At 39.3% G+C, this 24,757-nt stretch overlaps 1 protein-coding gene across 2 annotated transcripts in view; it reads left to right on the forward strand.

Moving 5' to 3' along the window:
* MAGI3 (membrane associated guanylate kinase, WW and PDZ domain containing 3) overlaps window positions 1-24,757 on the forward strand; it is a 592,065-nt gene that overhangs the window by 475,571 nt on the left and 91,737 nt on the right. For both annotated transcript variants that reach the window (XM_053706657.1, XM_053706658.1), the window contains exons 11-12: window positions 6,028-6,059; window positions 17,627-17,789. In XM_053706657.1, the coding sequence (XP_053562632.1) occupies window positions 6,028-6,059; window positions 17,627-17,789 (195 nt within the window). The remainder of the gene's footprint in view (window positions 1-6,027; window positions 6,060-17,626; window positions 17,790-24,757) is intronic.

Consider the following 24,757-nt stretch of genomic DNA (forward strand, 5'->3'; position numbering starts at 1 on the left):
TGTATCGAGTCCACGGCCCACCCTGTCTATTTAAGACAGGTAGTATATTTTTATTTAAAAAACTTCAGTCACCACTGCACCCTATAGTTTCTCCTTTTTCTTCCTAGTCTTCGGTCGAATGATTGGGGGGTGGAGCTAAGGGAGGAGCTATATAGACAGCTCTGCTGTGGGTGCTCTCTCTGCCACTTCCTGTAGGGAAGGAGAATATCCCACAAGTATGGATGAATCCGTGGACTCGATACATCACAAGAGAAATAAATTTATCAGGTAAGCATAAATTCTGTTTTTACAGTATACTGTCCCTTTAAACATTTTGTTTTCAACAGTTGTTTATAACCCTAATATAGAATATTTCCTGGTTGCTTTAGTTTCTGTGTCTTTTTAAAGTAAATGTTAAGTTGCTTAAAGGGACATGTAACCTAATTTTTTTTAGTTTGTGATTCAGATAAAGAAAGCAGATTATTATAGTGGTATATATGGCTCACCTACAAGAATATATACTTTCATTATAGGCCCAAAATAATTAACTGCTGAATAGTATACTATAAATTCAGCAGTTAGAAAAGCGATGGACTTTAGTCCCTAAACTAAATAGTTTATATCCAGTGTTTAGTGTTTTACCCCTCATAGTGATTGTACAGGTATACCCCGCTCATACAGCGGGTTAGGGACCGGAGCCCCGCTGTAAAGTGAAAACCGCCTTAAAGTGAAACAAGGCAGTTTTAGCTTTCTTTTCAGTGTTTAAAATCTTAAAAACATGTTTGAACTAACATATATTAGGGGTGCAATAGTGATAACGTTTAGTTTAACACTAGCACAGCAAGTATTAAATTAGTATTCAATAAATACTGTACCTGCAAAATAGTGACAATTACTGTAGTAAAATTTGCCAGACTATAGCACTGAGACACAGATTGCACTGCAATGCAGTTAAGAGTGAACTAAGCATAGAAAAATGGTGCCAGTCACTTTTCTCGCAATCTCACAATGATTTACAGCACTGTTTCAAAATCCTGGGAGGTTGAACTTCAGCTCCACAAAGCGCTGTATTAGCGAATCGCTGTAAAGTGAAGCGCTGTAAAGTGAGGTATACCTGTATATTGTAGGTATTGGAAGTAATATCCTTTGTAAAATGGCTTTGAAATACATTTCTAGACTTTAAATCCAAACATGTCTAGTCATTGGGTTGTTTCAGATAAGTGTGTTCTTTTGTATAAGACCCAGCCAGGGAAAAAAAAACACACACACACAATGCTCTGCATACAGGCAGGTGTAAAATACTGTTTTGTTTTATATTCTTGTAACAATAAATAATTCATGCTAGGGTCAGTTCTTTTTCTATCTCTTATGTTGGGGGCTCGTTATAGTTTCCTACTGTTGCACATATCTGCCCATCACTTTGTCTATATGGGTTGCCTTCAGATGGTGGTTACTGTGAACAGGTAACACACGCTAGAGTAACCTTTGGTTTATATTCCCCAAAGAACTGGAAATGTGGGCATAGGATGCAGACCATCCTAGTATCTTAGTGTCCTTTGGTAATAGGCAAGGATGTGTTTGAGATGTTCAAGTGGATTATCTTTGCTTGATTTTATTCTGTGTGGTGAATTTTCCAGTCCTGCTACTTTTTACATCCTTGGCAAACCACAGGTTAATGGATTTGGCATTTTATGTGACAGTATTTTTTCCTTTAGATTTTAGTTATGCTGACTCTATCCTAAATAAATCTAGGCAGTGTTCTTCACGTTTGTCAGCCAGATGACATTATGAAGTAGCTGGGTGGGGCAATGTTATACTTTGCAATATTATAAAATTTTCTCTTATTTATACATGCTACTTTAATCAATCTAAAGCTGAGAATAATTACATAATTTAACATAATTTGATTTAATGATAATTTGTGCATTAAACATTGGAAACAATTAATATTAGCTCATTTTTAGCTTAACATTGGCTTAAATTGTAGCCAGGTAGTAAGTAAATTTATTTTAACAGATTTCTTTTTACCTGATTTTTCATGGCAGCAGTGCAGAAGTTTCTTGGCTGAATGGAAAGACATCTTAATTTGTCCAATTTCCTTGTTCCTTTTTCAGCAGTTAATTTGGTATTTTGGTCTGTTGTCTACAATCATCTTACAGCTTTAGGAAGGTCGTCTTTTTTAAGTTGTTTACCTCTAAAAATTCAGATGTCCCCAATTGCGTCTACCTCATGTCTTGATTTAGTCTGACAGTTTTATGGATGTCCTAAATCAACAACCTGGGTGGCAACCACAGCATTTCATCAATTCAGCCTCATCTGGAGATGGACAGAAAAGCATCAAAGGGTGTTTTCCTACTATTAGTTTTTTTAATGCTGCTATAACTAATAGTGTTTTAATTAGCCATTAGTTTATTCATCTTGGCATTTGATCTCTTCAGAGATGATGATCCCGAATTCTCTGGAGGTTTGAGAAGTACAAGACTAGAGCATTTGTTATCAAATTTTCTGCCTGCAACATTGACCTTTAATCTTTGCAATATATTTGATGACAAATTTTATGGAGTTTAGGCTGTTACTCCACTCTATTTTATTGTTCTCAATTTTAGTTATTGTTGAGTTGTCAGTACTTTTCCAGTTTCCATGTGGAGGTCGATTTAATTTCAACATCTTTACCTTGTTTTCTTTGTCCTTGACTTTAAAGAGCAGATTATTATTATTTTCTGCTGCTAAGGTTAGGGGGTTTACCCTTTTGCAGTCCTGTAAACCTGTTACACTTGCAAATACTGAATATAAACCATTTTTGCATGTTTTACAAAAGCAGCCCTACACATTTGTCTCCTCTGTCCCTTAATCCCTAGATGTAAAACAGTGCCCTCCTCTTCATCCTTTATCAGTTTGAGCTGTCAAGACTAATATCATCTGGCTTTTAACACTATAAGGCCTATTTATCATATGTCTGTCGGACCTGATCTGACAGCGCGGATCAGGTCCGACAGACATAGCTGAATGCGGAGAGCAATACGCTCTCCGTATTCAGCATTGCACCAGCAGCTCTTGTGAACTGCTGGTGCAATGCCGCACTCTGCAGACTCGCGGCCAATCGGTGTCAATTAACCCGATCGTACAGGTGATTAAACTTTAAAAAATACACCTACGTTATTCTCAGACAAATATTGTATTTGAATGCATCATTCTATCTAGCATTTTTTTAGTGTTTAATGTCCCTTTAACCTTTTAAAGCCGTTATGCCGTTCTATTCCATCATAATTAGACTGGGCTTTAAAGCCGTTATGACGGAATAGAACATAATAGCTAACGGTTATCCTGAAGCCTTCTGTGCTGTCAGGACTTGATTGCGGTCTTGGGGGCGTTCCTAGGGTTGTAGGGACGCCCCCCAGACACAATCCAATAATTGAAATCGTCTGCACGATCGCGTGGTTTCAATTTGTCTACATCGGAACAGTTGTTCCGATGTAGGCACTTTAGCCCAGACTCGAAAGGGTTAAGGGGTGCTTTGTCTTTCCCACAATTAAACATTTTGGGCTTGTTGTTTCATTCGACAATCCCTGAAGGACCTTTTTGTGTGTAAAAGGATCGTCCCAAGTAACTATAAATGGAACATCTGCAATAATCTGCCATCTTTCTCAGAATAAGTTGTTGTGTGTTTAAATGTTAAAGTAAAGCCAGCAGGAAATTAGGTGTTATATAGGGGTAGAGAAAAAGTCCAAATACTTCAGGCCTGTTGTACTTAATTTGCATGAAGCTATAACCCACCGTTATATGAACCATAGATTTTTTTTCTCATTCAGAAGAATAACGTGTTTGGCCAAATAATACATTTTGTTATAGAGGAGAATACCCTCAGTTTTATAAATATTAGAAAAAAAAGCCTTCTGCAAACTCAATAGAGTACCAACTAAACGTTATGGTTGTAGTATCTATATCCTCATGATGGATGCTCCCTTGTGATTTGTAAGCATTCCCTCAATCACACATTTAGTTGGTACATTTAAAAATTCACATTTAAATTTTAAGTATGCAGTATTAATAAAAAAATAAACTGCTTTATATAAATAGGTCAATTTATTTTCTGCTGTTAAAGGGACATTAAACACTAAATAAATGCTAGATAGAATGATGCATTTAAAGAAAAGATTAGTCTGAGAATAACATGTAGATGTATTTTTTATTCATTAGTTTTTGTCATTAGTTGTTTAAATATTGACAAAATAAGTGTAAAGTTTTAGTGTCTATAAAACAATGGGGGCTGCCATGTTGTAACTTAGGTTACCTTGTATTATATCTTTTCATGTGACAACACTGAAGAAATTACACGTTGCTACAATGTAAAGTAGCGAGTGCACAGCCTGTATAACAGTGAAAATTTGCTGTCCCCTTAAAATAACTCAACACACAGCCATTAATGTCTAAACCGTTGGCAACAAAAGTGAGTACACCTCTAAGTGTAAATGTCCAAATTGGGCCCAATTAGCCATTTTCCCTTCCTGGTGTCATGTGACTTGTTAGTGTTACAAGGTCTCAGGTGTGAATGGGGAGCAGGTGTGTTAAACTTGGTGTTATCGCTCTCACACTCTCTCGTACTGGTCACTGGAAGTTCAACATGGCACCTCATGGCAAAGAACTCTTCGAAGATCTGGAAAAAAGAATTGTTGCTCTACATAAAGATGGCATAGGCTATAAAAAGATTAGGATGACACTGAAACTGAGCTGCAGCACGGTGGGCAAGATCATACAGTGGTTTCACAGGACAGGTTCCACTCAGAACAGGCCTCACCATGGTCGAACAAAGAAGTTGAGTGCACGTGCTCAGCGTCATATCCAGAGGTTGTCTTTGGGAAATAGACGTATGAGTGCTGCCAGCATTGCTGCAGAGGTTTAAGGGGTGGGGGGTCAGCCTGTCAGTGCTCAGACCATACGCTGCACACTGCATCAAATTGGTCTGCATGGCTGTTGTACCAGAAGGAAGCCACTTCTAAAGATGATGCACAAGAAAGCCTGCAAACAGTTTACTGAAGCATACTAGCATACTAAGGACATGGATTACTGGAACCATGTCCTGAGACCAAGATAAACTTATTTGGTTCAGATGGTGTCAAGCGGGTGTGGCAGCAACCAGGTGAGGAGTACAAAGACAAGTGTGTGTTGCCTACAGTCAAGCATGGTGGTGGTGGGAGTGTCATGGTCTGGGCCTGCATGAGTGCTGCATGCACTGGGGAGCTACAGTTCATTGAAGAAACCATGAATGCCAACATGTACTGTGACATACTGAAGCAGAGCATGATCCCCTCAGAGACTGGGCTGCAGGGCAGTATTCCAACATGATAACGGCCCCAAATAAACCTCCAAGATGACTACTGCCTTGCTAAAGAAGCTGAGGGTAAAGGTGATGAACTGGCCAAGCATGTCTCCAGACCTAAACCCTATTGAGCATCTTTGGGGCATCCTCAAGTGAAAGGTGGGGGAGCCCAAGTTCTCTAACATCCACCAGCTCTGTGATGTCATCATGGAGGAGTGGAAGAGGACTCCAGTGGCAACCTGAAGCTCTGGTGAACTCCATGCCCAAGAAGGTTAAGGCAGTGCTGGAAAATAATGGTGGCCACACAAAATATTGAAACTTTGGGCCCAATTTGGACATTTCCACTTAGGGGTGTACTCACTTTTGTTGCCAACGGTTTAGACATTAATGGCTGTGTGTTGAGTTACTTTGAGGGGACAGCAAATTTACACTGTAATACAGACATTGTAACAAAGTGTCGTTTCTTCAGTGTTGACTCATGAAAAGATATAATAAAATATTTACAAAAATGTGAAGGGTGTACTCACTTTTGTGGGATACTGTGTGTGTGTGTATATATATATATATATATATATATATATATATATATATATATATATATATATATATATATATATATATATATATATATATCATAGCCTACATCTATGTATCTGCTATATGTTACAATTATCACATGCATGTTTATGTTTTCAAATGTTCTATAATTTACTATCTTTTTCTTTGTTTAGGTCCTCCATCCCCTGCAAAAGTATCAAAAGTGGTGAGTATAATTCAATAAATTATATATGCCACTATCATTAGACACTTATAAGAATCTATTCATATTGTGTATGTGCCCACAGTGTAGTAATAGTAATTTTTTCAATACTTTCTATTAAATTAAAATTGTCATATACATCTGTTTAACTTTTAAGCTGGGATCACTCTTGTGCAGTCATGTGTATTTCAGTTTTTTTCACTTTAAGGGATGTTCTTATGTATGTACAAATAAAAATGCTGTATTTCATAAGAGCATTTTATAGTTCCATACATTTTCAAAAATAGTGTTTAAAGGGATATTAAACCCCAATTGTTTTCTTTTATGTTCAGATCAAGCATGCAATTTTAAGCAACTTTCTGATTTACTCCTATTATCCATTTGTTCTTTTGCTATCTTTATTTAAAAAGCAGGAATGTAAAGCTTAGTTGCCGGCCTTTTTTTGGTTCGGAACCTGGGTTACGCTTGCTTATTGGTTTGCAAAATGTACCCACCAATAAGCAAGCGCTATCCAGGGTGCTAAACTTAAAATGGGCCAGCTTTACATTCCTGCTTTTTAAATAAAGATAGCAAGAGAATAAAGAAAAAATGATATGAGTAAATTAGAAAGTTGCTTAAAATTGCATTCTCTATCTGAATCATGAAAGAAAAAATTTGGGTTTAGTATCCATTTAACCTCTACAAATATAACTAATGGAATGACATAGGGATATTCAGAGAGTATAACTTTTACTATTTAAACCCTGTGGATTTTAGTCTTTTCTTTAAAAAAATAAAAAGATCTTTTCTCCTGTTAAGTGTGGTCAGTCCACGGGTCATCATTACTTCTGGGATATTATCTCCTCCCCTACAGGAAGTGCAAGAGGATTCACCCAGCAGAGCTGCTATATAGCTCCTCCCCCCTACGTCACCTCCAGTCATTCTCTTGCACCCAACGAATAGATAGGATGTGTGAGAGGACTGTGGTGATTTAATTAGTTTATTACCTTCAATCAAAAGTTTGTTATTTTATAATAGCACCGGAGTGTGTTATTCATTCTCTGGTAGAATTTGAAGAAGAATCTACCTGAGTTTTTTCTATGATTTTAGCCGGAGTAGTTAAGATCATATTGCTGTTTCTCGGCCATCTGAGGAGAGGTAAACTTCAGATCAGGGGACAGCGGACAGATTAATCTGCAAAGAGGTATGTAGCAGTTTATTTTCTGACATGGAATTGATGAGAAAATCCTGCCATACCGTTATAATGTAAACTCAGCCTTAAATGCAGTAGATGTAGCTGGTATCAGGCTGTCATGTATGTATATTTTACACTTCAGTATTCTGGGGAATGGTACTTCACTGGATTTATACTGTATGCATAGACTTAACCTAATTTGCAGGGACTTGCAATAGGTTTTAAATAACAATTAATTTATTGAGGTTAAACGTTTTTTTGCTGGCATGTAAAAACGTTTATTTCTCTGAGGTACTGGGTGAAAAAATGTTTTGGGCACTATATTTTCCACTTGGCAATAGTTTTGTTTAAATTAAAGCAGTTCACTGATCTCTCTCACTGTTATGTGTGAGGGGGAGGGGCCATTTTTGGCGCTTTTACTACGCATCAAAAAACTCAGTCAGAGGTTCATTTTCTTCCTGCATGATCCGGTTCATCTCTACAGATCTCAGGGATCTCCAAAGCCCTTTTTGAGGGAGGTAATCATCACAGCAGAGCTGTGAAGAGTGTAGTTGACTGTGATAAAAAACGTTTATTTGTGTATTTTTTCTGCTGCCAGGGTTAGTTATCCTTTGCTAATGGGAACAATCCTTTGCTAAAATTGTATATTTCTTACAAAGATTTGATGCTATAACTTAATTATTTTCAACTGTCATAATTTTTTCTGTGCTTCTTATAGGCACAGTTCGTTTTCATATTATTGTAAATTACTTGAAAAAGCATTTCCAAGTTGCTAGTTAATTGCTAGTGTGTTAAACATGTCTGATTCAGAGGAAGATACATGTGCTATATGTGCTAATGCCAAAGTGGAGCCCAATAGAAATTTATGTACTAACTGTATTGATGCTACTTTAAATAAAAGTCAATCTGTACAAATTGAACATATTTCACCAGACAACGAGGGGAGAGTTATGCCGACTAACTCGCCTCACGTGTCAGTACCTGCATCTCCCGCTCGGGAGGTGCGTGATATTGTAGCACCGAGTACATCTGGGCGGCCATTTAAAATCACATTACAGGATATGGCTACTGTTATGACTGAAGTTTTGGCTAAATTACCAGAACTTAGAGGCAAGCGTGATCACTCTGGGGTGAGAACAGAGTGCGCTGATAATATTAGGGCCATGTCAGACACTGCGTCACAGGCGGCAGAACATGAGGACGGAGAACTTCATTCTGTGGGTGACGGTTCTGATCCAAACAGACTGGATTCAGATATTTCAAATTTGAAATTTAAGCTGGAAAACCTCCGTGTATTACTAGGGGAGGTGTTAGCGGCTCTGAATGATTGTAACACAGTTGCAATACCAGAGAAAATGTGTAGGTTGGATAAATATTTTGCGGTACCGGCGAGTACTGATGTTTTTCCTATACCTAAGAGACTTACTGAAATTGTTACTAAGGAGTGGGATAGGCCCGGTGTGCCGTTCTCACCTCCTCCGATATTTAGAAAAATTTTTCCAATAGACGCCACCACACGAGACTTATGGCAAACGGTCCCTAAGGTGGAGGGAGCAGTTTCTACTTTAGCTAAGCGTACCACTATCCCGGTGGAGGATAGCTGTGCTTTTTCAGATCCAATGGATAAAAAATTAGAGGGTTACCTTAAGAAAATGTTTGTTCAACAAGGTTTTATATTGCAACCTCTTGCATGTATTGCGCCTGTCACGGCTGCAGCAGCATTTTGGTTTGAGTCTCTGGAAGAGACACTTGAATCATCTACGCTAGATGAGATTACACTCAAACTTAGAACCCTTAAGTTAGCTAACTCATTTATTTCACATGCCGTAGTACATTTAACTAAACTTACGGCTAAGAATTCCGGATTTGCCATTCAGGCACGCAGAGCGCTGTGGCTAAAATCCTGGTCAGCTGATGTTACTTCTAAATCTAAATTGCTTAATATAGCTTTCAAAGGGCAGACCTTATTCGGGCCCGGTTTGAAGGAGATTATCGCTGACATTACAGGAGGTAAAGGCCATGCCCTGCCTCAGGACAAAGCCAAACCTAGGGCTAGACAGTCTAATTTTCGTTCCTTTCGTAATTTTAAAGCAGGAACAGCATCAACTTCCTCTGCACCAAAACAGGAAGGAGCTGTTGCTCGCTACAGACAAGGCTGGAAACCTAACCAGTCCTGGAACAAGGGCAAGCAGGCCAGGAAACCTGCTGCTGCCCCTAAGACAGCATGAATCGAGGGCCTCCGATCCGGGACCGGATCTTGTAGGGGGCAGACTTTCTCTCTTCGCCCAGGCTTGGGCAAGAGATGTTCAGGATCCCTGGGCGTTAGAGATCATATCTCAGGGATACCTTCTGGACTTCAAATCCTCTCCCCCAAGAGGGAGATTTCATCTGTCAAGGTTGTCAACAAACCAAATAAAGAAAGAAGCGTTCCTACGCTGCGTACAAGATCTTTTATTAATGGGAGTGATCCATCCAGTTCCGCGGTCGGAACAAGGACAAGGGTTTTACTCAAATCTGTTTGTAGTTCCCAAAAAAGAGGGAACTTTCAGGCCAATCTTGGATTTAAAGATCCTAAACAAATTCCTAAGAGTTCCATCGTTCAAGATGGAAACGATTCGAACAATTTTGCCCATGATCCAAGAGGGTCAGTACATGACCACAGTGGATTTAAAGGATGCTTACCTTCACATACCGATTCACAGAAATCATTACCGGTATCTAAGGTTTGCCTTTCTAGACAGGCATTACCAGTTTGTAGCTCTTCCATTCGGATTGGCTACAGCTCCAAGAATCTTCACAAAGGTTCTGGGTACTCTTCTGGCGGTACTAAGACCGCGAGGAATTTCGGTAGCTCCGTACCTAGACGACATTCTGATACAAGCTTCAAGCTTTCAAACTGCCAAGTCTCATACAGAGTTAGTACTGGCATTTCTAAGGTCGCATGGATGGAAGGTGAACGAAAAGAAGAGTTCTCTCTTTCCACTCACAAGAGTTCCCTTCTTGGGGACTCTGATAGATTCTGTAGAAATGAAGATTTACCTGACAGAAGACAGGTTAACAAAGCTTCAAAATGCATGCCGGGTCCTTCATTCCATTCAACACCCATCAGTAGCTCAATGCATGGAGGTGATCGGCTTAATGGTAGCGGCAATGGACATAGTACCTTTTGCACGCCTACATCTCAGACCGCTGCAATTGTGCATGCTAAGTCAGTGGAATGGGGATTACTCAGATTTGTCCCCCACTCTGAATCTGAATCAAGAGACCAGAAATTCTCTTCTATGGTGGCTTTATCGGCCACACCTGTCCAGGGGAATGCCATTCAGCAGGCCAGACTGGACAATTGTAACAACAGACGCCAGCCTTCTAGGTTGGGGTGCTGTCTGGAATTCTCTGAAGGCTCAGGGACTATGGAATCAGGAGGAGAGTCTCCTTCCAATAAACATTCTGGAATTGAGAGCAGTTCTCAATGCCCTTCTGGCTTGGCCCCAGTTAACAACTCGGGGGTTCATCAGGTTTCAGTCGGACAACATCACGACTGTAGCTTACATCAACCATCAGGGAGGGACAAGAAGCTCCCTAGCAATGATGGAAGTATCAAAGATAATTCGCTGGGCAGAGTCTCACTCTTGCCACCTGTCTGCAATCCACATCCCGGGAGTGGAGAACTGGGAGGCGGATTTCTTAAGTCGTCAGACTTTTCATCCGGGGGAGTGGGAACTTCATCCGGAGGTCTTTGCCCAGATACTTCGACGTTGGGGCAAACCAGAGATAGATCTCATGGCGTCTCGTCAGAACGCCAAGCTTCCTCGCTACGGGTCCAGATCCAGGGATCCGGGAGCGGTTCTGATAGATGCTTTGACAGCACCTTGGACCTTCGGGATGGCTTATGTGTTTCCACCCTTCCCGATGCTTCCTCGATTGATTGCCAGAATCAAACAGGAGAGAGCATCAGTGATTCTAATAGCACCTGCATGGCCACGCAGGACTTGGTATGCAGATCTAGTGGACATGTCATCCTGTCCGCCTTGGTCTCTACCTCTGAAACAGGACCTTCTGATCCAGGGTCCATTCAAACATCAAAATCTAACTTCTCTGAAGCTGACTGCTTGGAAATTGAACGCTTGATTTTATCAAAACGTGGTTTTTCTGAGCCAGTTATTGATACCTTAATACAGGCTAGGAAGCCTGTTACCAGAAGGATTTACCATAAAATATGGCGTAAATACTTATATTGGTGCGAATCCAAGAGTTACTCATGGAGTAAGGTTAGGATTCCAAGGATATTGTCTTTTCTACAAGAAGGTTTAGAAAAGGGGTTATCTGCTAGTTCTTTAAAGGGACAGATTTCAGCTCTGTCCATTCTTTTACACAAACGTCTGTCAGAAGTTCCGGACGTTCAAGCTTTTTGTCAGGCTTTAGCTAGGATCAAGCCTGTGTTTAAAACTGTTGCTCCGCCATGGAGTTTGAACTTAGTTCTTAATGTTTTACAGGGTGTTTGAACCCCTTCATTCCATTGATATCAAGTTGTTATCTTGGAAAGTTCTGTTTTTAATGGCTATTTCCTCGGCTCGAAGAGTTTCTGAGTTATCTGCCTTACATTGTGATTCTCCTTATCTGATTTTTCATTCAGACAAGGTAGTTCTGCGTACTAAACCTGGGTTCCTACCTAAGGTGGTCACTAACAGGAATATCAATCAAGAGATTGTTGTTCCATCTTTGTGTCCTAATCCTTCCTCGAAGAAGGAACGTCTGCTACACAATCTAGATGTAGTCCGTGCCCTGAAATTTTATCTACAGGCAACTAAGGATTTTCGTCAAACGTCTTCCCTGTTTGTCGTTTATTCTGGTCAGAGGAGAGGTCAAAAAGCTTCGGCTACCTCTCTCTCTTTTTGGCTTCGTAGCATAATACGATTAGCCTATGAGACTGCTGGACAGCAGCCTCCTGAAAGAATTACAGCTCATTCTACTAGAGCTGTGGCTTCCACTTGGGCCTTTAAGAATGAGGCTTCTGTTGAACAGATTTGCAAGGCTGCAACTTGGTCTTCTCTTCATACTTTTTCCAAATTTTACAAATTTGACACTTTTGCTTCTTCGGAGGCTGTTTTTGGGAGAAAGGTTCTTCAGGCAGTGGTTCCCTCCGTATAAAGAGCCTGCCTGTCCCTCCCGTCATCCGTGTACTTTTGCTTTGGTATTGGTATCCCAGAAGTAATGATGACCCGTGGACTGACCACACTTAACAGGAGAAAACAAAATTTATGCTTACCTGATAAATTCATTTCTCCTGTAGTGTGGTCAGTCCACGGCCCGCCCTGTTTTTTATGGCAGGCTAAAAAATTTTTTTTTTTGGATTATACTCCAGTCACCACTACACCCTTCGGCTTCTCCTTTCTCGTTGGTCCTTTGGTCGAATGACTGGAGGTGACGTAGGGGGGAGGAGCTATATAGCAGCTCTGCTGGGTGAATCCTCTTGCACTTCCTGTAGGGGAGGAGATAATATCCCAGAAGTAATGATGACCCGTGGACTGACCACACTACAGGAGAAATGAATTTATCAGGTAAGCATAAATTTTGTTTTTTTGTTTTGCAGGGAAAAATCCTTTTAATATAAGACAACTCTTAAATCTCTCTCCAACAGAAGTTAAAATAATTGCTGCATTAAAATATTTCTTTAATAGCAAAGTCACTACTTAATATTTTCACGCTCTGTCTACTCCTATTTGTTTTGCTTTATGCTCAAGTGGTTTCTATTCTATTATAGCAAGCATTATGGGATATTAAGCATTAAGGTATTCATGTGGCATGATCACTATCAATGATTGTGACTTTAAAAAAAAATGCCAATTAGGAACCATCTGAACACAAAGAAACCAGAGGTGGAAGTGGAACACTGAATAATCAAACAGTAATATGAGATACACATTTTTCAACATTTGTTATTTCTTAGGTTGTGATTTTGAAGAAACTATGACTTAATATTTGGATTTAAGTTAAAGGGACTGTCTACTCCAGCCAGAATTCTCATTGTTTAAAAAGATAGATAATCCCTTTGTTACCCATTCCCCAGATTTGCCTAACCAACACTGTTATATTAATATACTTTTTACCTCTGATTACCTTATATATAAGCCTCTGCAGGCTGCTCCCTAATTTCAGCTCTTTTGACTGACTTGCACTTTAGCCAATCCGTGCTGACTCATAAATAACTCCATGGAAGTGAGCACAATGTTATCTATATGACACACATAAACTAGCGCTGTCTAGCTGTGAAAAACTGTCAAAATGCACTGAGATAAGAGTTGGCATCCAAGGGCTTAGAAATTAGCATATGATCCTACCTAGGTTTAGTTTTTAACAAAGAATACCAACAGAACAAAGTAAATTTGATGATTAATTGGAAAGTTGTTTAAATTTGCATGCCCTATCTGAATCACGAAAGTTTAATTTTGACTAGACTGTACCTTTAAGGCAAGTGATTTTGTCTATTACTCATTTGTGAGAAAAACATTTTTTCTTTTTTTTTTTTTTAAATTTCAATAATTGAGGGTACATAGTGACATGTCTCATAATAGCCATGCTTATGTTGCTAATCCTGTTTTGTGTATGTTATTTATAACCAAGTACACATGTTATCTTTCCGAGAATGCTTGTGCTGTTTCAAGGTGTTTTTAAAGGGACAGTCTACACCAGAATTTTTATTGTTTTAAAAGATAGATGATCCCTTTATTACCCATTCCCCAGTTTTGCATAACCAACAGTTATATTAATATACTTTTAACCTCTGTGATTATCTTGTATCTAAGCCTCTGCAAACTGCCCCTTTATTTCAGTTCTTTTGACAGACTTGCAGTTTAGCCAATCAGTGCCTGCTCCCACATAACTTCACATGCACAAGCACAGTGTTATCTATATGAAATGCATGAACTAACACCCTCTAGTGGTGAAAAACTGTTAAAATGCATTCTGAAAAGAGGTGGCCTTCAAGGTCTAAGAAATTAGCATATGAACCTCCTAGGTTAAGCTTTCAACTAAGAATACCAAGAGAACAAAGCAAAATTGGTGATAAAAGTAAATTGGAAAATTGTTTAAAATTACATGCTCTATCTGAATCATGAAAGTTTTTTTTTTGGCCTAGACTGTCCCTTTAATTCTGAGTAACCTGCAGCATTTCTTTGTTATAGCTTATGAAAGTAAACTGAGGGACCTGTTAGAGAGAGCTCACCAGTCCATTAATAATAGTGTTTTGGACCTTTCAGCTAATTATAGACTTTGTTTTCTGATGTACAGCTGCTTTTTGTACAGACCTGAGTACGTTTAAACTCCCTCAATGCCTTTCAGAAGACTCCAGACTATTCCTCAGTTTAGCTATTTATCTAGAAATTCTACCATCATCTGAAATATATTTATATGTTTGTGTCAGTGTTTCTGATTTAATTTGATAAAAGTCTTCTCTGTCAGTCCAATCTCATCCACATAAAATTATATTTTGTATTTTACTGCTTGGCTGCCAAATATAAATACCATGATGTGACTTTCATAACCCTTCTTTATAAAAATGGACTATATTAATAGACTGGATTGGGTGTTTCAGATTGTACCAAATAAGAATCTTTAGTGAAACCACAGCTTTTGATATTAAAGGGACAGTCTACACCAGAATTGTTATTGTTTAAAAAGATTGATAATCCCTTTATTACCAATTCCAGAGTTTTGCACAACCAACACAGTTATATTAATACACTTTTTACCTCTGTGATTACCTTGTATCTAAGCATCTACAGACTGCCCCCTTATTTCAGTTCTTTTGACAGACTTGCATTTTAGCCAAACAGTGCTGACTCCTAGGTAACTCCACGTGAGTGAGCTCAATGTTATTTATATGGCACACACGAACTAACAACATCTAGTGGAGAATAACTGTCAAAATGCATTCAGATAAGAGGCGGCCTATAAGGTTTAAGAAATTAGCATATGAACCTCCTAGGTTTAGCTTTCAACTAAGAATACCAAGAGAACAAAGCAAAATTGATTATAAAAGTAAATTGGAAAGTTGTTTAAAATGACATGCCCTATCTGAATCATGAAAGGGACATTTAAAGGGACATAAAAACAGGTTGAGATCTGTGCATATCCTAAAAGGGTTAATTGAAAATAGTTTGCATAAAAAAAATGTTTAAAAAATGCTGGCAAGTATTTTAAAATCATTTTCAAAAATAAGCTAAATGAATTACATAGCTAAGCTGCCTGGAGCAGCCAACTCTACCCCTCTTATCAGTGTTTAGACACAGGCATTGTATTTCAGCTATTGAGCATATCTAGATATGCTTTTCAGCAAAGAATATCAAGAGAATAAAACAAATTAGATAATAGAAGTAAATTAGAAAGATGTTTAAAATTGCATTCTCTTTCTAAATCACGAAAGAAAAAAATGTGGGTTTCATGTCCCTTTAACTATGTGTTTAACCCATTTGCGGGGTAAACACATAGCTTTGCAGCATCTCTAGTGATCAAATTAATTAAATGCTCTAAGTTATTAGTGTCATTTTATTACTAGCGACGCTTCAGAGCTATGTGTTTAACCCCCCTCAAAGGGCACAGCTGGATCGTGTGACATTCTGATGATCAGTGGCAGTTTCTGCTTAAGGCCAGCAGTGCTCTATGTGTTCCTATGTGGTTATTTAAAGGGCCACTAAACCCAAAATCCTTCTTTCATGATTCAGGTAGAGAATACAAATTTAAACAACATTACAATTTACTTCTATTATTTATTTTGCTTAATTTTTTAGATATCCTTAGATGAAGAAAACGCAATGCACATGGGTGAGCCAATCACACAAGGCTTCTATGTGCAGCAACCAATCAGCAGCTATTGAGCATATCTAGATATGCTTTTCAGCAAAGAATATCAAGAGAATAAAACAAATTAGATAATAGAAGTAAATTAGAAAGATGTTTAAAATTGCATTCTCTTTCTAAATCATGAAAGAAAAAATGTGGGTTTCATGTCCCTTTAACTATGTGTTTAACCCATTTGCGGGGTAAACACATAGCTTTGCAGCATCTCTAGTGATCAAATTAATTAGAACATTTTATTTTAATGTTTTACTTTTATTTTAATTCTATGAATAAATTATAATTTAGACAAGCACACACACATACATGTACATAAATATAGATATGTAGAAATGTTGCTAGTTAAACTCAGATTTTTTTTTGCAATGGACCAGATCACATTTGAATAAAGATGTTTAAGGTCCAGTAAATGCTTCTTTTGGACATATATATATATATCACAAAATTTGGAGGGAACTAGACTGGGCACTGGCAAACTGGCATCTGGTATTTGTTGAGCCTTGGATGGTTATATTAAGAACACATCTTATATTATACATTTAAAGGAGCATGTGAAAGAAAATAATCCATACAATGGCTACAAACCATGGGGTCTGTCACAATCCTTTAGAAAATCTTATCAAATGGTTTTTATGCCAGAATAACCACATATTTTAAAAGGAAATTTTAAAGAAAAACACTAGATTTTTAAAGGGTTACATTTTTTTAATTTAAATAATATTGTTTCACCTGTCTATAGTGCTCCTGGAAATATTTTAGCTGTTTGTTAGAGCATGCCATTTTATCACTAGTGATGCAGCAAAGCTATGTGTTTAACCCTGCAACGGGATTAAGCACATAGTAAAATTGCTGCTTGAGACCTACAGAGCACTGAGGGGACCCCAGTGGGAACTGTTGCTAATCTAATTAGCAGCGCTAGTTACACGACCCTGTTGTAATGACCACTATAAGGTCCCTTTAAAGGGACATTAAACACTTTGAGATGGTAATATAAAATGATAAATTGTATATAATAAAACAACTCTGCAATATACTTTCATTATTTATTTTGTCCTCTTTGCCTGTAATTCCATTCTGAAATTGTGAGCTTTTCAGTTCCTGTTAGAAATGGAAGTGCAGAACACTGTTAAATCCAGCACAACCATTGGCTGCACACTCTAGTGACCTATTTATAACTGTCTCTAATTGGCCACAGCAGAGAAGGTAACACAAGTTACAACATGGCAGCTCCCAGTGTTTTATAGACACTAAAACTTTACACTTATTTTGTCACTTTTTAAACAACTAATGAAACTTTAAAAAATACATCTACATGTTAGTCATGGACTAATCTTTTCTTTGAATGCATCATTCTATCTAGCATGTATTTAGTGTTTAATGTCCTTTTAATGACGTAAATCAGTATCATACTGCTATACCTGTCTTGCCCTATAGAGGGCTCTCTTTCAGAGCACTAAGAATTGTGTCTTGGAATTTGAAGTGTTATGCATGGTTGCAGTTGAGTATGGTTTTTTAATTTTATTTTTTCTTTGTACTTTAACAGAAATCTGATAAACAAGACCTGGTGGGAAGTCTTGAAGCTATTTGCCCAACTGAACCCCTTCCACAACCACTGCCCTTTCCCTCCAATCTTGCTCGATCAAACTCTCCAAAACTCGATCCTTCAGAGGTCTACAAGAAGTCAAAGAATATATTTGAAGATAAACGTAAGTCTAGATATTATATTTGTAAACTTAAACTACTTCAATTTTCCTCTATGATCAAATTTGCTTTATTCTCTTGCTATCATTCGCCGTAGGAGCAATATTGCACTGCTAAGAGCTAGCTGAATACATTGGGTGAGCCAATGACAAGAGGCATATATGTGCAGCCACCAACCAGCAGCTAGCTCCCAGTAGTGCATTGTTGCTCCTGAGCCTACCTCGGAATGCTTTTCAACAAAGGATACCAAGAAAATTAGGCAAACTAGATGGTAGAATTAAAATGAAATTATTTTAAAATTCACTTTGTAGCAGAATTATAAGTCTAATTTTGACTTTACTGTCACATCATTTATTTATGTTTACCTTATGGTTATAGAAATCCAAAGGTAGGGAGACAGCACACTCCGCAGGTGGGGCACGGAAAGAGACTAGCCAAGCCTCATTATTAATGTCATGCGAATACAAAATATGCTTATGTCATGACTAAGAGCCTTTAACTGGCTCGAAACGTTGTTTGTTTTACCTATGGACCCAGCATAAGGAATAAAGGTCCTTTTAAAGTTGTTTGTGGCTGGAAATATTTTGTATTTGCATACCTTATGCTTATGCCAGATATTACTGCTTTAAAGGGTCATTCCAGTCAAAACTTAAATGCACATATATGAATTGCATCTTTGAATAGAAACATATTTGCAATATACATGCATTAGCAAAAATGCTTCTAGTAAACGTTATCACTGTTTTTGTGTAAAAAAAAATCTGTGTAGGTGAAGCATAGCTAGAGATTCTTAGTGCAACAGCATTTTTATATACTGCAGCTGCTCAGAGCATCAGTGGGGCTTTTATCATGTCAGCAATTAACAAATTGAGTCGTTACCAGATGCTACAGGTACCTTAGATTCTCTGAGCAAGTGCTGTGTTTAAAATGCTGGTGCACGTGCATACTTAAAAGCTCGTTTGAAACAGCTATAGCTTTTATTAGAAGCATTTTTGCTAATACATGTACTTTACAAAAATGTTTCTATTTACAGCTGAAATGTATCCATGTGGAATCCAGTTTTGGCTGGAATGTCCCTTTAACTAATTTGTTCTGGTTTGCCAGTCCATTGAATTCCTATAATAGGCAAGAAAGACATCCAGTCCTTAATGATTTGGCTTTAGTGCTGCCATGTTTGTTAATGCTGCCCACGTGTTTGTCGTTCTATGCCAAAACCTGAGCTTCAGCCGTTTTACTAATTGTTTATGCTGTACAGTAAGTTCCATTGTGTTTAAAAAGCAGGTCCATTAGATGTTGTCCAAAAGCAACATTTATTTGCGTGTTTCCACATCCATTAACAACGTGACAGATTTGTCCATCTGTCTGTGCTCGTCTCAGTCACTCAGACACACTACAAAAATGACAAGACATACAGCCATTTATTGCAGATATTTCAGACCATCTTGAAAGTGTCCACGCTAAAAAAAATGAATGTAGTTGATGAGAACAATTGATTTTTCTTGGCTGTACTTTTTCAAACAAGACCTAGTAAATGCGCTTCCACGGTATATCAGCCAATATGGAAATCCCCTGTGTTATCAGCCTGATGCACTGCTGCATCATTTTGAATGTGGCTTTTCTTTTTTTAATGTCACTTGTGTTCGTTGTGCCCACACAGAATCTTCTGTTTGACTCATTCACCATTGTTTTGTTACAGGTACAGGAAACCTTTGCGCTGTTAAAAAAGGGCACAAATTCCCACAGCTACGCATGAAAGAATAAAAAAAAATGTCCCCAGGCAATAGACTGTACAATACGATAAATCTTACATTTCTATTTATTTTCTTTTATCTTTTTCTTTTAAATTGAAGTCTTTTTATTTCTGAATGAATAAAGTTTTTACAAAAAACCTGAAGCGTCACCATTTAAACATCTCATTATAGAAGAATTGTGAGCATTTACACAAAATAATCAAACTGCGTATTAAAGAAGATGAAATAGATCATATTAAACTAAAGCAGCCGTATTTATATGCTGAAATAAAATTTGTCATATTTTTGTTTTGTAGCTTTTACATTTTCCATAAGAAAATAAACAAATTCATCTTCTTTAAGTTAAATGGGCATTAAAGTACTTTTTTTGTTATATGCATAACGTATATCAGCCGTTGAGCACTGTATTACAAGAGATCTGTAAATATTTTAACTTTCTCTTGTTAAGTGTAGTCAGTCCACGGGTCATCCATTACTTATGGGATTATATCTCTTCCCCAACAGGAAGTTGCAAGAGGATCACCCAAGCAGAGCTGCTATATAGCTCCTCCCCTCACATGTCATATCCAGTCATTCTCTTGCAAGCTAACTAAAGATAGGTCATTGTGAGAGGTCTGTGGTGTTTTTAAACTTAGTTTATTTCTTCAATCAAAAGTTTGTTATTTTAAATGGCACCGGAGTGTGCTGTTTGTTTCTCAGGCAGCATTAGAAGAAGAATCTGCCTGCGTTTTCTATGATCTTAGCAGACGTAACTAAGATCCACTGGCTGTTCTCGCACATTCCGAGGAGTGAGGTAACTTCAGAAAAGGGGAATAGCATGCAGGGCCCCCCTGCAAACGAGGTATGTGCAGTAAATTATTTTTCTAAGCAATGGAATTGACTGAGAAATTACTGCTGATAGCAATGTAATGTAAGTTCAGCCTTAAATGCAGTGGTAGCGACTGGTATTAGGCTGAGGAGTGTGTGTACACTGAAGTATTTTTCTAGGGAATGGAATTTGACTCAGAAAATACTGTTAATACTGAAGTAATGTGTGAGCCTTAACTGCAGTAAAAGCGACTGGTAGCAGGCTTATTAATAACACTTCATAACTTTTAAAATGTATGTTCAAAACGTTTACTGGCATGTTAATCGTTTTTTGTGAGGTACTTGGTGATAAAACTTATTGGGGCATGATTTTTACCACATGGCTAACTTTTGTTTCTGCATAGAAACAGTTAACTGAGCTTCCCCACTGTTGTAATATGAGTGGGAGGGGCCTATTTTAGCGCTTTTTTGCACAGTAAAAATTCAGTCACAATCTTCCTACTTCATCCTCCATGATCCAGGACGTCTCTAGAGAGCTCAGAGGTCTTCAAAATTCATTTTGAGGGAGGTAATCAGTCACAGCAGACCTGTGACAGTGTGTTTGACTGTGATAAAAACGTTAATTATTAAATTGTTATCCGTTTTTGGGTTAATCATCCATTTGCTGGTGGGTGCAATCCTTTGCTAACTTAATACATTTAGTGTGAAAATTTGGTTGCTATAACTAATTTGGTTTCATTGTTATTTCAACTGTGACAGCTTTTTGTGCTTCTTAAAGGCACAGTAGCGTTTTTTATATTGCTTGTAAATTTATTTGAAAAGTATTTCCCAAGCTTGCTAGTCTCATTGCTAGTCTGTTTAAACATGTCTGACACAGATGAATCTGTTTGTTCACTATGTATGAAGGCCAATGTGGAGCCCCATAGAAGGTTGTGTACTAAATGCATTGATGTAACTTTAAATAAAAGTCAGTCTTTACATGCAAAGAAATTATCACCAGACAACGAGGGGGAAGTTATGCCGACTAACTCTCCTCACGTGTCAGTACCTTCGCCTCCCGCTCAGGAGGTGCGTGATTTTGTGGCGCCAAGTACATCAGGGAGGCCCTTACAAATCACTTTGCAAGACATGGCTACTGTTATGACAGAAGTATTATCTAAATTGCCAGAATTAAGAGGCAAGCGTGATGGCTCTGGGTTAAGCTCTGATGATGTGAGAGCCATGTCCGATACTGCGTCACAATTTGCAGAACATGAAGACGGAGAGCTTCATTCTGTGGGTGACGGATCTGATCCAGGGAGACTGGATTCAGAGATTTCTAATTTTAAATTTAAGCTTGAGAACCTCCGCATATTGCTAGGGGAGGTATTAGCGGCTCTGAATGATTGTAACACGGTTGCAATTCCAGAAAAATTATGTAGGTTGGATAGATACTATGCGGTACCGGTGTGTACTGACGTGTTTCCTATACCTTAAAGGCTTACAGAGATTATTAGCAAGGAGTGGGATAGACCCGGTGTGCCTTTTTCCCCTCCTCCCATATTTAGGAAAATGTTTCCTATAGACCCCACCACATGAGACTTATGGCAGACGGTCCCTAAGGTGGAGGGAGCGGTTTCTACTTTAGCTAAGCGTACCACTATCCCGGTGGAGGATAGTTGTGCCTTTTCAGATCCAATGGATAAAAAATTAGAAGGTTACCTTAAGAAAATGTTTGTTCAACAAGGTTTTATCTTACAGCCCCTTGCATGCATTGCGCCTGTCACTGCTGCGGCGGCATTCTGGTTTGAGTCTCTGGAAGAGGCCATTCGCACAGCTCCATTGGATGAAATTATGAACAAGCTTAAAGCACTTAAGCTAGCTAACGCATTTGTTTCTGATGCCGTCGTACATTTAACCAAACTTACGGCTAAGAACTCCGGATTCGCCATCCAAGCGCGCAGAGCGCTATGGCTTAAATCCTGGTCAGCTGACGTGACTTCTAAATCTAAATTGCTTAATATTCCTTTCAAAGGGCAGACCTTATTCGGGCCCGGCTTGAAAGAAATTATCGCTGACATTACGGGAGGTAAGGGCCATGCTCTACCTCAGGACAGGGCCAAATCAAAGGCCAAACAGTCTAATTTTCGTGCCTTTCGTAACCTCAAGGCAGGAGCAGCATCAACTTCCTCCGCTCCAAAACAGGAAGGAGCTGTTGCTCGTTACAGACAGGGCTGGAAAACTAACCAGTCCTGGAACAAGGGCAAGCAGGCCAGAAAACCTGCTGCTGCCCCTAAGACAGCATGAAGAGAGGGCCCCCTATCCGGAAACGGATCTAGTGGGGGGCAGACTATCTCTCTTCGCCCAGGCTTGGGCAAGAGATGTCCAGGATCCCTGGGCGTTGGAGATCATATCTCAGGGATATCTTCTGGACTTCAAAGCTTCTCCTCCACAAGGGAGATTTCATCTTTCAAGGTTATCAGCAAACCAAATAAAGAAAGAGGCATTTCTACGCTGTGTACAAGACCTCTTACTAATGGGGGTGATCCACCCAGTTCCGCGGACGGAACACGGGCAGGGATTCTATTCAAATCTGTTTGTGGTTCCCAAGAAAGAGGGAACCTTCAGACCAATCTTGGACTTAAAGATCCTAAACAAATTCCTAAGAGTTCCATCATTCAAAATGGAAACTATTTGGAACCATCCTACCCATGATCCAAGAGGGTCAGTACATGACCACAGTGGACTTAAAGGATGCCTACCTTCACATACCGATTCACAAGGATCATTATCGGTACCTAAGATTTGCCTTCCTAGACAGGCATTACCAGTTTGTAGTTCTTCCCTTCGGGTTAGCTACGGCTCCAAGAATCTTTACAAAGGTTCTGGGCTCACTTCTGGCGGTACTAAGACCGCGAGGCATAGCGGTAACTCCGTACCTAGACGACATTCTGATACAAGCGTCAAGTTTTCAAACTGCCAAGTCTCATACAGAGATAGTTCTGGCATTTCTGAGGTCGCATGGGTGGAAGGTGAACGTGGAAAAGAGTTCTCTATTACCACTCACAAGGGTTCCCTTCCTAGGGACTCTTATAGATTCTGTAGAGATGAGAATTTACCTGACGGAGGCCAGGTTATCAAAACTTCTAAATGCTTGCCGTGCCCTTCATTCCATTCCACACCCGTCAGTAGCTCAGTGCATGGAAGTAATCGGCTTAATGGTAGCGGCAATGGACATAGTACCATTTGCGCGACTGCATCTCAGACCGCTGCAATTGTGCATGCTAAGTCAGTGGAATGGGGATTATTCAGATTTGTCCCCTCTACTAAATCTGGACCAAGAGACCAGAGATTCTCTTCTATGGTGGCTTTCTCGGCCCCACCTGTCCAAGGGGATGACCTTTCGCAGGCCAGATTGGACGATTGTAACAACAGACACCAGCCTTCTAGGTTGGGGCACAGTCTGGAATTCCCTGAAGGCTCAGGGATCATGGAGTCAGGAGGAGAAACTCCTCCCAATAAATATTCTGGAGTTAAGAGCAATATTCAATGCTCTTCTAGCTTGGCCTCAGTTAGCAACTCTGAGGTTCATCAGATTTCAGTCGGACAACATCACGACTGTGGCTTACATCAATCATCAAGGGGGAACCAGGAGTTCCCTAACGATGTTGGAAGTCTCAAAGATAATTCACTGGGCAGAATCTCACTCTTGCCACCTGTCAGCAATCTACATCCCAGGCGTGGAGAACTGGGAGGCGGATTTTCTAAGTCGCCAGACTTTTCATCCGGGGGAGTGGGAACTTCATCCGGAGGTCTTCGCTCAACTGATTCATCGTTGGGGCAAACCAGATCTGGATCTCATGGCGTCTCGCCAGAACGCCAAGCTTCCTCATTACGGATCCAGGTCCAGGGACCCGGGAGCGGCGCTGATAGATGCTCTAGCAGCCCCTTGGGTTTTCAAGATGGCTTATGTGTTTCCACCGTTTCCGCTGCTGCCTCGACTGATTGCCAAGATCAAACAGGAGAGAGCATCAGTGATTCTGATAGTGCCTGCGTGGCCACGCAGAACCTGGTATGCAGACCTAGTGGACATGTCGTCCTGTCCACCATGGTCTCTGCCTCTGAGGCAGGACCTTCTAATTCAGGGTCCTTTCAACCATCCAAATCTAATTTCTCTGAGGCTGACTGCATGGAGATTGAACGCTTGATTCTATCAAAGCGTGGCTTCTCGGAGTCGGTTATTGATACCTTAATACAGGCTAGGAAACCTGTTACCAGAAGAATTTACCATAAGATATGGCGTAAATATTTGTATTGGTGCGAATCCAAGAGTTACTCATGGAGTAAGGTTAGGATTCCTAGGATATTGTCTTTTCTACAAGAGGGTTTAGAAAAGGGCTTATCCGCTAGTTCGTTAAAAGGACAGATTTCTGCTC

The sequence above is a fragment of the Bombina bombina genome, chromosome 3 (genome assembly GCF_027579735.1).
Source record: "Bombina bombina isolate aBomBom1 chromosome 3, aBomBom1.pri, whole genome shotgun sequence".
Taxonomy (NCBI): Eukaryota; Metazoa; Chordata; class Amphibia; order Anura; family Bombinatoridae; genus Bombina; species Bombina bombina.